General features: G+C 33.3%; 1 protein-coding gene across 1 annotated transcript; it reads right to left on the minus strand.

Moving 5' to 3' along the window:
* Nucleotides 1–4,268: 4,268 nt before the first annotated feature.
* On the minus strand, nucleotides 4,269–6,260 carry LOC133806827 (uncharacterized). Its single transcript, XM_062244915.1, has 3 exons — nucleotides 5,382–6,260; nucleotides 4,654–5,328; nucleotides 4,269–4,412 (listed from the first exon to the last, which is right to left on the minus strand). The coding sequence occupies exons 1-3, from the start codon at nucleotides 6,258–6,260 to the stop codon at nucleotides 4,269–4,271; spliced, it is 1,698 nt and encodes a 565-aa protein (XP_062100899.1).
* Nucleotides 6,261–16,471: the final 10,211 nt, after the last annotated feature.

Consider the following 16,471-nt stretch of genomic DNA (forward strand, 5'->3'; position numbering starts at 1 on the left):
CTTCTTCGCAGCTCACCCGCAAGCAAACAGACAAGTGGAAGTTGTCAATAAGATGCTTAAAGCCACTTTAAAGAAAAGGCTTGAAAAGGTGAAAGGTTCTTGGCCCGAGGAGTTACCTAGCGTACTATGGAGTTATCATACCATTGCTCAAACATCCACAAGCCACTCGCCCTTCTCCATGGCTTACAGGTATGAAGCCATGCTCCAAGTTGAAGCAGCGATCTCCACGCACCGACGAACAACGTGTAACCCGACAACCAACCACACTTTACTTCAAGAATCATTGGAACATATTGAAGAATTCCGTGAAGCTGCTCAACTCTGAGGAGCTTCTTACCTACAAAAGGTTGCCAAATACTTCAATTCTAAAGTGAAGGATTGAACATTCGAAGTTAGGGACTTGGTGTTGCGACGAGTCTTCTTGGAAATGCGAGATCCAAGTGCTAGAGTGTCGGGACCAAACGAGAAGGCCCTTACCAAGTCGAGAGCACTATCTGTCTAGGGACGTACAAGTTGGCTCGACTAAACGGGGAGTTAATCTCTCATTCCTGGAATACCGAGCACCTCCACCGGCATTACCAGTGATACAGGCAATGATGTATTCCTTTTGTCATTCATGTATTTAGCCCACGAGCAAGTAATGTAAATTGTGTGCACAAAACACGATAGATGAAATTCAGGAAAAATGCTTGTATTTTATATATTTTATCACTCGAGGATGTATTCGCTTGCAGACCCAGACAAGTGAATGAAGACCTAAGTCTCTGATCACTTTGGGGGCATAAGCAAGGGGCTAGTCATCTCACTAGAATAACTGCTCGCAGAGTAAGACATAGGGAACTCAATAAGAGGAATCTACACGAGGTACCTTAAGAGTAAACCTAGTATAATAAAAGCTTACGAGAGTTGACGTGCCTAGAGAACTGTTCATTTTGTGATTTGTGATATTTTTAATTTTTTTTAGGTTTATTTGGTGTTTTGTATATGTGTGTTGTGTTTTGTAAAAGGAATTTTATTATTGTAGTAGTGCCTAAATTTTGGGGGATCATTGATGAACAAGAAAAAAAAAATTGCATCTTAGAGCGGATCTTAAGCATGTTTGGATTGGTTTAATTTAGGCATTAATTTGGCAAACCTTGGATTGTGAAAGTGTGTGATCTTAACTTGTGTGTGTGGCTTTATCATGATTCTTAGAAACTCTAAATAATGTAATTGGTTGTGAGAGTATAAGATCTTAGAATTGTCTTGTTAATTTCCTTGAGGCGAAATCCTAGGAGGCTTAGCAAACTAGAATTGACATAGGCACATTTTGTTGGATCGATTGAGCTTTTCTAGCCTACCCTTGAAATTATTATCCATTGTTGCCCACTTTGAGCTTCTTGGCCTATTATTTGTTGATTCACCTTTATGCATTTAGCCATATCCCTTCTCATGTTATAATTCTCATATTTTGTTCCCTAACTATCTCTAAACTTAGTTTGTCTTATAAGTTAAGTCTAAGTTTGGGAGTGGGATAAAAGGGGTGTATTTATATATTTCATATAAAAAAAACAAAAAAAAAAAGAGAAACGGTGTTTGTTTTATTTAGTTGTTTCATTATTTTTTGTTGTAAAATATATATATGTCCTAGTTATTTGAGTAAAAAAAAAAGGAAAGAAAGAGAAAATTCTAAAAAAAAAAAGTAAATATTCATTGTATTGGACATATATATAGTGTTAAAAAAAACAATTATATATATACACATTGAAATAAATGAAAAGGAGAGTGAGGTGAACTTGTGAGAAAAAGAAAGAGAATAGGGTAGATCATTTGTACTACAAGGTTCTAAAGCAAACTAAGTTTGGAGGTTTTTGAGCCTAGAAATTCCCAAATTTCCATACCCTTAGCCTAGCCTCATTACAATCTTAAAAAGACCTATCAATCTAGAATGCTAAGCTATTCTACATTAGTGGAGAGGAGTTAGCAAGTCAACATATGAGACAAGGATTAGGCTTGAGGACCGACTTTTAGTGTGATTTAAGGAATCGAAAAGGATTGAGAAGAGCTTTGTGCACACGCGTTGGGTCAAACACTTGGAACATGACTTGGTTTTCTTATTAATGTTTGAAAAAGGTTGGTTCATACATGCTCGAGAGGTAAAAATCAGCTCATTCTAATTAAATTTCTAAGATCATTACCCCATAATTTAGGCATTATACTTCAAGAAATGATTCCTTTTCAATTTGTGGTTGTAAGTTTTGTTTTGGTGTCTTTGTGATTCCTTTTCACTTTCCTGCTCAACAAAAGAAACTAAAAACCAAAGTGAGCCTTTTCAAGTCTTCTATTCACAAGATAATTTTTCACCTATTAATGAGCCATTTCTAATCCTTTCATAAATATCAAACACTAAACTTATCAAAACTAACACAAACACAAATAAAGTGAAATTAAACACAAAACAAACAAAAAGAACAAATATCACTCTAATCTCATTGAATTATAAGCCTAAAAGTGACTAAGATAACTCTATGTTGTAGAGTTATTACACCCCCAAACTTAAACCATTGCTCGTCCTCGAGTGATGTCTCAACAAAACAAAAACAAAGTAAATAAAAAAAAATACAACACAAAAGACACTCACAAAGACAACAAAACAAAACTTACAACCACAAATTGAAAAGGAATCATTTCTTGAAGTATAATGCCTAAATTATGGGGTAATGATCTCAGAAACTTAATTAAAATGAGCTGATTTTTACCTCTTGATCATGTATGAACCAACCTTTTTCAAACGTTAATAAGACAACCAAGTCATGTTCCAAGTGTTTGACCCAACGCGTGTGCACAAAGCTCTTCTCAATCCTCTTCGATTCCTTAAATCACACTAAAAGTCGGTCCTCAAGCCTAATCCTTGTCTCATATGTTGACTTGCTAACTCCTCTCCACTAATGTAGAATAGATTAGCATTCTAGATCGATAGGTCTTTTTAAGATTGTAATGAGGCTAGGATAAGAGTATGGAAATTTGGGAATTTCTAGGCTCAAAAACCTCCAAACTTAGTTTGCTTTAGAACCTTGTAGTACAAATGATCTACCATTTTCTCTTTCTTTTTCTCACAAGTTCACCCCACTCTCCCTTTCATTTATTTCAATGTGTATATATATATATAATTGTTTTTTTTAACACTATATATATGTCCAATACAATGAATATTTACGTTTTTTTTTAGATTTTTCTCTTTCTTTCCTTTTTTTTTTAAACTCAAATAACTAGGACATATATATTATAACAAAAAATAATGAAACAACTAAATAAAACAAACACCTTTTCTCTTTTTTTTATCTTTTTTTTTTATATGAAATATATAAATACACCCCTTTTATCCCACCCTCAAACTTAGACTTAACTTATAAGACAAACTAAGTTTAGAGATAGTTAGGGAACAAAATATGAGAATTATAACATGATAAGGGATATGGCTAAATGCATAAAGGTGAATCAACAAATAATAGGCCAAGAAGCTCAAAGTGGGCAACAATGGATAATAATTTCAAGGGTAGGCTAGAAAAGCTCAATCGATCCAACAAAATGTGCCTATGTCATTTCTAGTTTGCTAAGCCTCCTAGGATTTCGCCTCAAGGAAATTAACAAGACAATTCTAAGATCTTAGACTCTCACAACCAATTAGCATTATTTAGAGTTTCTAAGAATCATGATAAAGTCACACACACAAGTTAAGATCACACACTTTCACAATCCAAGGTTTGCCAAATTAATGCCTAAATCAAACCAATCCAAACATGCTTAAGATCCGCTCTAAGATGCAATTTTTTTTTTCTTGTTCATCAATGATCCCCCAAAATTTAGGCACTAAAACAATAATAAAATTCCTTTTAAAAAACATAACACACATATACAAAACACAAAATAAACCTAAAAAAAATTTTAAAATATCACAAATCACAAAATGAACACCAACTCCCCCCAAACTTAGAGATCACAGTATCCTCACTGTGATAAAACAAAAGACAACACAAAAAAAAAAAACAATGAAATACTGACTCAAAACAACAAGACAACTAAGAACAAGCAACAAAAAAAAAACAAACAAAAAAAACTAAGATAAAACTAAGAAAGGATAGAAAGAACTCCCTCAAGTCACCGAGCCAACGATCCAATCTCCCGAGCCCGCAAATTCAATCTGGAACCCCCTTTAAAAAATTTCCACCATTTGGTCTTTCCATGTTAGCTCTATATATGCCCAGCTGCGCCCACATATGCGACAGCAATTATTTGACTGCAACTGGGAGATTGCAGAAAAATTTCCTGTTGCTAAACCATAATTTTTCCAAATCAGTCCAGCATTCCCCAAACTTCAATTCCAATGCTTCTCGTCTTTCCTTTGATGAACTTACACCTGAAACACAGAAACACTACCCACAAGACCAAGTGAAAGCAGAAATCAAAATAAAAGAAACTTAAGAAAACTAAAACTAAATAAATTAAACTCTCTTTGTTTTTTTTTTTTTAATTGAATTGGGTTGCTTTACAATTAATCCTCCTAACACCGTAGCAACCCAATTTGCTACAATTTCTTCAAGGATCCTTCAACATGAGCGAGGTCTTATTTTGCTTAACCTCGCCACCCCCAAACTTAAGTTCTTTCCCTTTCACCTTCAACTTTCTTCCTGAAATTTCATCACGCAAGTCTAATGCACCACAAGGAAAGACTTTAATTATCAAGAATGAATCAGAGAAACTTGATGTTATATGTCTGGAATTTTCTTTCATTTGAGAATTAGAGAAACACACCCGCTGGCCTACTTCGAACCTTTGGGAATGAGCTTTCCTACCACACTTCTTTTTCTTTTTCTTCTTCCTATGTGGCTCTTGCAAATGAGATGGTGCCTTATTTATACTTGCCCGTATCTCATTGTTGCTCTCAAATTCTTTAGGAGATGGCATCGTCCTCACTTTCTTGCTATACCTTATGGGTACCTCTTCCTCCATATTAGAGTTTTTGACAGTAATGGAAAAACAATCTCCTACTTCATCTGGAGAACGTATAGGATTGAATACCTTGAAAGTTATTGGTTCTTCTTGAGCTCTCATTGTGAGCTCCCCCTTTTCCACATCTATCAAGGTTCTACCTGTAGCAAGGAATGGCCTCCCCAAAATAATAGGCACCTCTATATCTGCTTCATAGTCTAGAACAATAAAGTCAGCGGGGAAAATGAATTTATCAACTTTTACCAAAACATCCTCAATCTTCCCATCTGGATAAGCAAGAGATCTATCTGCAAGCTGTAGAGTCACCGTGGTAGGCCGGACTTCGCCAATCCCCAATTTCTATACACAGACATAGGCATCAAATTTATACTGGCACCCAAGTCGCATATTGCCATGCCACAATAAGAATTACCAATGGTGCATGGAAAGGTGAAACTCCCAGGATCTTTCATCTTCGGGGGCAGCTTGTTTTGCAAGAATGAGCTACATTCCTTGGTAAGAGCCACTGTCTCAAATTCCCCCAATCTTCTCTTCTTTGTAAGGATGTCTTTCATGAACTTCACATAGTTAGGCATTTGCTCTAGGGCTTCAACAAGCGGAATGTTAATATGTAGCTGCCTCAACATATCAAGGAATTTTTTAAATTGTCCATCTTTCTTCTGTTTTTGAAACCTTTGTGGAAAAGGTAGCTGTTGAGGAAGGTTTTGAATTTCTGGGGACTTTTGCGGTGTTCTAGATGCGGCCACATCCTGGGCAGAGGCAGATTCCAGCATATCAGATCTTTCTTCATCTTTGCTTGCTTTCCTGTGATTTTGGATTGAAGAGGGCTCATTCTCATGCCCATAATTTTTCTTGGAACTCTCTAACTCCTTGTCACTTCTCAAAGTAATGGCCTTGCATTGTTCCTTGCCAACATCTCTTGGGTTCTCGGTATAACTCGGTAAAGCACCTTGAGGTCTATTTTTAAGCTCATTGGCAAGTTGCCCAACTTGATTCTCCAAATTCCTCATAGATGCGGCTTGGCTTTGAATGAGTGCATCTGTCTTCATCATGTAATCTTTTAACATGCCTTCCAAAGAATTAGATTGTACTATGTGTTGGGGTCTTTGTTGTGGAGCTTGTGGAGGATACCCCGGTGGATAAGAAGGTATAGGATGCATAGATGAGCTGCTAGGACCAGCCCCTTGATTACTCCATGAAAAGTTGGGATGTTGCCTCCATGATGGGTTGTAGGAATTAGAATAAGGACCGTTCCTATTTTGATTCCCCATGTAACACACAGCTGCTGCTCATTAAATAACATCGATTGGTGGGCCCAACAATGGTGTGGCAGCCACTTTTTGGAACGGTCAGTGCTCGAGGACACCCAATGGTCATGACCCGTAGATAAATTCCTGAGAAGAAGAAAACTATTTTATCCAAGTCTTCATTGTTCCCGAGGACTAGTGAAAACTTGGGGGCCAAATGTTGTTCGTGTTTTCACCATTCAACACGTGTTTAATGCTTCACATGAACTTTAGTCCAGTATCTTGTCATCATGACCACCACAGAAGGAGTGTGTCATCAAAGAGCATTACTCCCTGAGAACCTAGTCGGGAAGTAGTTCTCCAAGGGACTCTCAAGGCGTGTCTGAATCACCGAAGTGTAGAGTACCTTTCTCGAGAGGAGAAGAATAGTCGCCAGGTATCACCTCGAGAGGTGCTCTGGACCACAGACAACTGTCTCACATCTAGTGGCCACAAGGATCGTGTTGTCGATTCTGTACAAGCATAAAAAAGGATGTCTCACGATGCCGCCTGACATGGTGAGATGTGCATCTACATCCTTGACATTGTCAGGGACGCTATTCCAATAAAGAGATGGGCTGAGCCTCCTCGTATTGGGCCCACTCGAGATACGTTGGGGCTCACCAACCTATTAAATACAAAATATCCTCATTTATGTATTAACTAACATCATTAAGAGAGAAATAATTGTAATCAGCTCCAATGAATGGTATAATTCTCCTAGCCACCTATAAATAGGGTTAGGGCACAACTTGTAAAAGTATCCAAATCATTTAGAGTGAGCCTATACACTACCTGAATATCAAGAAAACTTGACCTTTGCAAGTTCTTCATCTTCAATATAAGTGACTCGTAGACTAGGGTTAATTAATAAACTGAACCACATAAAATCTGGCGTTCTTCTTCTTCTTTCTTAAGCTTTTCTTATTATTTTGGTAGTTAACGAATAAGCAAGTCAACAAATATATTTTTATTTTAGTAATTAAAATTAATTTAATATAATATAAAATTCAATAATTAATAAAATTTTAGGGTATTTTGGTCATATTGAAATATATTTTGACCAAATTCAAACCCAGGGTACTATTTAGTTCTGTTTTGCAAAACACAGTGTCTGAATTATCATTTAACAAAATATAAAAGCAGATCACATATTTCAACAAAACACAGGGCAAACTGATATTTTTCCTCTACATAAAAGATTATTAAAGACTTTGTTAAATATAATAAATATTCAAAATGCATCTGATATATATGCTCTTTACCTTTTATGATACATTTTAGTCGAACAAAAACATTTTACTCAAGCTACTTGTACATATGGTACGAGTAGCATATCATTCAAACAAAACACTACCCAAAGCTTGGTAGAGAAGAATGAAAATAGGAGAGATAGAAAAAGCTAGAGAGAAAGTTTTTCATTTAAGTTGTTTGGTATTAAGTTGAAAAATGAAAGGAAAGAAAATTGTGTATTTATATATTTTTTTACTATTTTACCCATATTATCAATTTTATTTTGTCTTAAATAAAGGTTATTTTAGTAAATTTTCACCTTATTACTTTTATAAGAAAAATTCCATCATTTTTATCTCCAGTTTAGGAGAGAAGTTTTTTTGGTGGGACCCACCTAAATTGTTCCCTCCATTTTTCCTTTCTCTTCTCTTTTCTCCATTACCCAACAACCTCAAATTTTGCTCACTATCCACTTTTTTTCCTCTTATTTTTCTCTTCTGCCAAACATTGAGTCAATCTAATATTTTAGGTCCTTTTGACTTCCTTCAACCAGTCATGAAGTCCATGTCAGCATTTCAATCTCAGACACGACATCACCTAAAAATGGTGATCACATTTTTCTCCAAAGTCCATTATCGTGTAGGCGCTAGGGATGTTCATAAAATCGCTCACATCACACCGTAATTTGTGGTTTAGAACCATTCGCGGTGCAGTTGCAGTTTGTATTTTTGCCAAACTGCACGGTGCAGTGCGGTTTGCGGTTTTAAATTTTTTAAATGCGGTTCAAACCACACCGCACCGCATCATTATATATATTAACTTTTTTATATTATTTTTTTCAATTTTACTATCTTTAAAGTTAATGCATAAATATTTATACAGTATAATATAATATGCACAATATTTAGAAATAAATATAATGTTTCATAGGATGCTAACATATATTATACTTTAATCTAAAGATATTCCTCCTTAATTAAAATAATATTTACTTTTATATTACATTTTTTATTTGTTATTAGTTTGTTATATTTTTATTGTTTTTCTTAAAGCTTATTAGTTTGTTGTACATTTATTATTTTGTTAAACACTCTATAGTTATGAGATTTATTATGAATCTTTCTTAATTATAATATTTAATTGTTAAATTATTTGGCGATAGGTATAAACCGCCAAAATCGCATTTTTGCGGTGCGATTTATGCGGTTTGAGGTTTATGCGGTGCAGGTTGCGGTTTGGAAAATTGTTCAAACTGCATATGTAGTGCAGTCCAAAAAATTAGAGAAAAATCACACCAACCGCACCACGAACACACGAGATGGATTTGTTCTACTTAGAGATTTTATCATTTGGAGCATGAGTTGCTTGAACACGTGCCAACGTCCCATTATGTTGTAATGTGTCTTTCACACTTTCCAAAAATCCATTAAATCATGTTTGGTTTGCTGGAATCAAGATTGGAAAGGAATCAAAAGTTTAATTCCATTGTTTGCTTTGTTTTTTTAAATCATTGGAATGCTTTTCCATAATAACCCTAATTCCATTTTTATACCAATGGAAAAAGACTTCCATTACCAAACGCATATTAAAATAAAAGAAAAATACGTTTTTTTTTTCCAAATTAAAGACATAAAAACCATACCAACCTCGTATTCCTTCTACCACTATATATATTTTTATTTAAGGGAATTTTTCAAAAATATGGCTTTTTAGCCACCTTTGTGCAAAAATATGGGAATTAATCTTTTTATAATATGTATAGAATAATTTAATTAAGAAAAAATTAATTTATGGGAAAAATTAGTACATAGGACAATTGAAATTTAAACAAAAACACATCAGCACAACCAGGGGCACAAATGTAATTAACATTACAATAGTCCAAACTACTCTGCTCAAGCCTGAAACACGATAAAAAGCTTTCTCCAAAACCACGAAACTCTCAGCAATTGCTTCCATCTCCGGCACTCCCTTCTCCGGTGATAACTTTCTTCTCCGGCGACAACTCCTATCTCCAGCGATTTCCACAACATTCGATCAATTCTGGCAAAGGTTCGACCTCGGCTTCTGCAAAAAAATTTAACAAAAATCTGATCACTTTGACAACTAAAGTATTGATCCTTTTCTACAGAAATCAAATAAATTCCAACATTTTTCCAATCATACGAGCTGCAATCTTTTAAAATTCCGGCGAGCTACATATCCACTACACAATCAAGAAACAAGGTTTGCAAGAAATCATCTCCTCTGTCAACTCTATTGTATTATCATTTTCTTTTATTTGGAAACTATCCTAAATCTTCTACATAGAACTATAATACTAGCATACAAAATCAAAATTATACATGAACTATTATCTTGATTGTAATGATAATGATCATGATCATAATGTGCTTGCTGAAAAACACAAAAAATTTATAAACTAAAAAATTGAAAAAAATTATCCAAACTCACTGGTTTGGGTACATTGATTAACCACAAAATAGACAAGAAACAAGAACTCTGAAAATTTTACATTCTAATTTGTCTTTATAATAACAATGATAATTTGCTATTAATGTGAATTTTAACTGCCAAAACATTCAGTAACTTTAGGATAACCAGTTACTTGAAAAAACAATCAATATATTCAACTAAATGTTTCAGTAGGTGATGAGACTACAGATTAAGGAAACCAGTTACCTTCCCACTAGTTTGTGTACATTGATTAACCAAAAAATACACAAGAAACAAGAACTCTAAAAATTATACATTCTAATTTGTCTTTGCAATAAAAAAAATTATTTGATGTAGGTGTGAATTTTTACTGCAAAAACAATCAGTAACAATAGGGTAACCAGTTACCCTGAAAAACAACCAATATATAAAACTAAGTAAAAATTACAACTATATAAAACTAAATGTAAAAACAGTCAATATATGATTAAAGATTAAAGTAACCAGTTACCCTGCAAAAAAAGTCAATATATAAAACTACGTGTAACTAGTTACCATGCAAAAACAGTCAATATATAAAACTAAGGGGAAAAACAGTCAATATATAAAAGTAAGTGTAACCAGTTACCATACAAAAGCTAAATGTTTCAGAAGAAGATGTGATTAAAGATTAAGTTAACCAGTTACCTAGCCATTTAGAACCAACTAGCTGCTTAAAAATTGCCAAAATTTATAGATATGGACAATATTACTTCTTTGGTTCAATATGGAGGCAAGTAGAATGAAAACAACGAGTACCAAGGGTACACAATGACTGGGATATTAATACCACCAAATTGTTCTCTTGACAACTTGGTGAATTTGATAAAAAATGAGATAGAGGAAAAAACAACAACTATTGAAGTTTCTTATCAAGTAGAAAAAGGAACACATCCAATGAAGGTTGTAACAGACAATTCAGTGTTGTTCTTACTGGAAATAAAGAAAAAAGTTGCTGCAAAAATAACAGACTTACCATTGTGTGTCACTATAGTTCAAGAATCAATCAATGAAAATGACCTTCTTCTACTAGCAAATCAAAAAGCTACAACAGAAGAAATGGAGGTGGGGACATTATTAATGCAAGCAAATCAAGCTTCCATCAATGAACAAATGTTACTTGAAGAAGGAATGTCAAGCACATCAAATGAGGGCATAAATGTGTCATACATACCTCATTTTGCTGAAGAAGTAGTTGATTTCATAATTGAGGACAATACAAAAAGAAAAAAGAAGTTGGAGGAAATTCAAATAGTAATATTTGATTACAGATTCAACACAATAGAGTAAGGACAAATTTACAAGGATAAGAGCACAATCAAATCAACTCTTAGCTACTATGCAATGCTGCATAACTTCTAGTTCAAAACAAAAAGATCAGAACCTAGAGAGTATCTAGTTACTTGCGCAGATAAAACATGCAACTGGTTGGTGCGAGCATCTAAGTATAGAAATCAAGATTTATTCAAGGTACGGAAATGCAATCCAAATCACACTTGCTCTGTTGAAATTGTTTTGGAACACCATAGGCAAGCAAAAAGCATCGTAGTTGGGGTATTAATTAAGAATAAGTACAAGTCAATCAAAAGAAATTACACTCCAAATGACATCATGAATGATATGAATGATGACTTCAGAGTAACTATGGGATACACAAAAGCATGGAGATCAAGAGAGAAAGCTTTGCGTCTAGTAAGAGGGAACCTGATAACTCTACAAAATAGAGTTATTTTACCACTTTTTATGTACTAATTGTTGCTTAATTCTTAAGTTTTTAATTGATTTATTAAGTTTTAAAGTAATTTTAATTTTATTGAGTTTATTTTGATTTTATATATTTTTGTGTGTTTTTATAGTTATTTTGTTGTAAAATGTTATTTGAATTATTGTGTTTAGTTAGAAGTAAAAAATGTGTGTTTTATTGAAACTAAATGTTAAATTAAATTAAGTTATAATTAATATTTTCAAAGAATTAAATTGATTTATTTTATAATTTAAAATATTTTATTATGATTTATTTTGTAGGGAATTTATGACATTTTTGCTCTTGAAAAGAAAGAAAAAGTGGCATTTTCAAGGAAAGAAAAACAAATAATGGCATTTTTGAGCCTTGGAAAAGCCCACCACCAAGTCCCAATGCCCTTTCCAGCTTCACCATTCCACTTCCCCCAGCCCACGGTTCCACCTGGTGCACTTCCTTCCTTCAGCCAATGCACTAATGCCCTTTCCAGCCAGCAGCTTCCGAAGCCACACGCCTGATGCACCCCTGCCTCACAAGACCTCCAGCAGCATATCCCAGCCACGGTTCCTCTTCAATTCAGCATCACCCAGGCAGTGCCAACTCCATTCGGCCCAGCACTTCACAGCCACCAAAAGCCACAAAGCAATTTTTTCTTGAGCCCATAAAAATGCCACAATGTACTCTTGTCCCCTATGTTAAAAAATGCTACTTTTTACTACACTTTTCTACACATTTTATCCCAAAACATCATTATTACACCCTATAATTTACTCCTATTTTCCATATTATAATTAATTTAATCAATTTAATTATTTTAAATTGATTATTTTAATGCCCATTTTTTGGCTATAAATAAGGGAGTTTAGGGGCATATTGGAGGGGAGGTTATCATACCAAAAATTCTACACATTTCAAAACTTCTTTATTCTGTTCATCTTCTTCTTCTTTTTGGTTATTTTCTATGTATTTTTAGAGGGAAATTTTGGGGGTTCATCTTCCAAATTTTCCTATTTATGTTGTAATTTTTAGTTTGTATTTGCTATTCTAGTTATGAGTTTCTAATCTTTTTAAGATTATTAAGGTGATGATGAAACAATATGTAATTAGATAGCATTTATTTTGTATGTTGATTTCCCATTTTGTGCAACAAAGTTTATGGATTTTTCTTCTTCAAATATCTTCTTTCATCTTAAATATCATGTATTTTGGATTGTTAGCACATATTTACACTTTGTTCTTCATTAGTGCAAAAACATAATATTCTTTGTGTAAGATGTGTCATTAAATTGTACACATCCATGCTTAGAACAAAAATATTATGTTTTGCCTTATAAATAATGTTCATTGATTTATTTGTTATTTCATTAGATTGATTTATACTAAATACTTTGAAATTATAATTGTGAAAAGTGAAGAAAAATCCTATCTTTTTAGAAGTAATTTGTGCTTAAAATTATACATCTATTTGGAAAATGATAGTTTGATTTATTTTAACTAACCCTAAAACTTGGGAATCAATGTACTTATAAATATTATTGAACTTATATTTTGTGGATTCTATTATCTTAATAATCTTTCTTTTGCTATCTTGATTTCTATTTTTAATTTATTTTTATATATTGTCTTTAATTTCTTTATTATTATCTTTTATTTTATTTTTATTTTAGAAAAATTCTCATCAATCTTTGGAACTGGGTTAGAATTTGTTAATTTTGATTTAAAATAGTTTTCTTTTCGATTTTAGACAACTCCTTTGGGTTCGATCTCGTGCTTACACGAACACTATATTCCATATACGATTCGTGCGCTTGCGAGTTATAAATATTTAAAACATACTCGTTTTGGGTCCATCAGAACCCCAATGATTCATATCAAAAGTTGCCAATGTATCTTTACATGTTGAAGCAAGCCAATCCAGGAACAATAACACACCTACTCACAGACAAGGAAGATAGATTCAAATACCTATACATAGCTTTCTCTAACTCAATCAAGGGTTGGAGATACCTGAGGCCTATAATTGTTGTTGATGGAACTTTCTTGAAAAATGCACATGGTGGTACCCTATTTTCAGCATCAACGTTAGATTCAAACAACAACATTTTCGTGTTGGCTTTTGGAATAGCAGACTCTGAAAATGATAACTCATGGCTTTGGTTCTTCTCCAAACTGAGAGACACCTATGGAGAACCCGAAGGTATGATAGCTTCAACGATATATTCTTGTTTACAAACACATATGAACATTTTACCAAAACAAAATACACAAATACATGCTATTTCTATATATAATATTAAAGTTACTTTAATATTAACTTAATAAACTGGTTGCATAACTAAAATAAGACAAGCTTAGTGGAAAAATCTAAAAAAACACTTAAGTAACCAGTTACCCTCGGTATATTAGGAAAGAAACAGCCTGAGTACCTGGTTACCCTTAAAATCATTTTTGCTTGAATAACACCAATAAAATTAGTTAAACAACCCAATTGAGAACTAGTTTCCCTCAAATTATTCCATAAAACATTGTACAAAAATATGAAAAGAAATAGAAAACTAGCTACCTGCTTTAAAGTGTTATCTAAAATATATATTAATAATTGAAATTAACAACAACAAACCAATGGGGAAAAAATAAAAAAACACTTAAGTAACTAGTTACCCTCGGTATGTTAGCAAAGAAACAACCTAGGTACATGGTTACCCTCTAAATCATTCTTCCCACCACTTACAACAAATAAATAAACAAAAGGCTATCCTGATATGTATATATAAAATGACCTTAAGAATCCCAATGTTTTACATAAGCAGAATTAAAAAAACTAACTGTTAAACTAGAAATTGATTCATCATTTAATTACTGTTGTAGCAAAAATAAAAAAAAGCAAAAGAAACAGAATAGCACTAAAAGCCTATGCATCAATTTTCATTCTCTTCTGTCTCCTCTCCAAAAGCTTTTCATTGAACTCATCGCTAGTTAAGTATCCCTCAAGTTCTTTGTTCTTTCCATGATAGTACAAGCTAACAGCAATGTCTTCGCGAAGGAGACGAACATCAATATGTTTAGGCATCTCATTCTCCTTCCCAATAATTATTTGCTCAGCAAAATAAGTAGAAAACACCCCACAATCGTTGCATAATGGAAACAGGTAAAAAAAACAACTAAGAACATATAAACAAAAAAGAACACAAATAAAAAAAAAAAACTAAAATCAAATAAACAAACTAACTAATCAATTTGTTGAGGAATGCTTGTAGCAATGCTCAACTTCAAAGCCTCATTCTCTGCCACATCATACGGACTAACATCAATATTAATATCTTGACGATCATAGAAACCAATCTTCTCCAATAGAAGAGGAATCAAAACAGCAAACGCCTCAACGATAGGTAAAGTCTGATTTTCATGCTTTGCACCAGACATTGAATCATACACCGTAAGTGATCTCTGCTGTATATTAAAGTGCAACAAAATCCAGTGCATAAGAGCCTTCACATTAACAGGCATGACAACATCATCAAGCAAATTCCAATGAGTTGCACAAAACATGGATTCCCCCTTCATTATCTTCAAAGCAACGCAACTCTCATCTACTTTAAATGCACCACTACCTTTTTTCTAAAAATCTTCAAACATAAACACTATGTTTTGCCCAAAACAAGTGTCAGTCGTAGATACTCTCCTCTTCAAATCTTTAGACAATTTAACCTTTCTCCTCAAGTAATACATCATCACATCAATATGCTGCATAATAAAAAAAAAATACATGATTATAAGATGATATATGTAGAAACCAATCTACTATGATAGTCGAGAAAACTTTATTAAACAAGGGTAATTGGTTACCATCATCAACACAAAACAGTTACAAAGTTTGGGTAACCAGTTACCCAAGGAACTACAACAAAGCAAACAGCAAAGGAACTAGTTACCCAATAACATCATAATATATAGCATAAATAGATCACTAGACTTATTACCTTTTAAAACAGTAGGGTATGGGACTACAGATTAAGGAAACCAGTTACCTTCCCACTAGTTTGTGTACATTGATTAACCAAAAAATACACAAGAAACAAGAACTCTAAAAATTATACATTCTAATTTGTCTTTGCAATAAAAAAAATTATTTGATGTAGGTGTGAATTTTTACTGCAAAAACAATCAGTAACAATAGGGTAACCAGTTACCCTGAAAAACAACCAATATATAAAACTAAGTAAAAATTACAACTATATAAAACTAAATGTAAAAACAGTCAATATATGATTAAAGATTAAAGTAACCAGTTACCCTGCAAAAAAAGTCAATATATAAAACTACGTGTAACTAGTTACCATGCAAAAACAGTCAATATATAAAACTAAGGGGAAAAACAGTCAATATATAAAAGTAAGTGTAACCAGTTACCCTACAAAAGCTAAATCTTTCAAAAGAAGATGTGATTAAAGATTAAGTTAACCAGTTACCTAGCCATTTAGAACCAACTAGCTGCTTAAAAATTGCCAAAATTTATAGATATGGACAATATTACTTCTTTGGTTCAATATGGAGGCAAGTGGAATGAAAACAACGAGTACCAAGGGTACACAATGACTGGGATATTAATACCACCAAATTGTTCTCTTGACAACTTGGTGAATTTGATAAAAAATGAGATAGAGGAAAAAACAGCAACTATTGAAGTTTCTTATCAAGTAGAAAAAAGGAACACATCCAATGAAGGTTGTAACAGACAATTCAGTGT

This window comes from Humulus lupulus, chromosome X, assembly GCF_963169125.1.
Source record: "Humulus lupulus chromosome X, drHumLupu1.1, whole genome shotgun sequence".
In the NCBI taxonomy this organism is placed as follows: domain Eukaryota; kingdom Viridiplantae; phylum Streptophyta; class Magnoliopsida; order Rosales; family Cannabaceae; genus Humulus; species Humulus lupulus.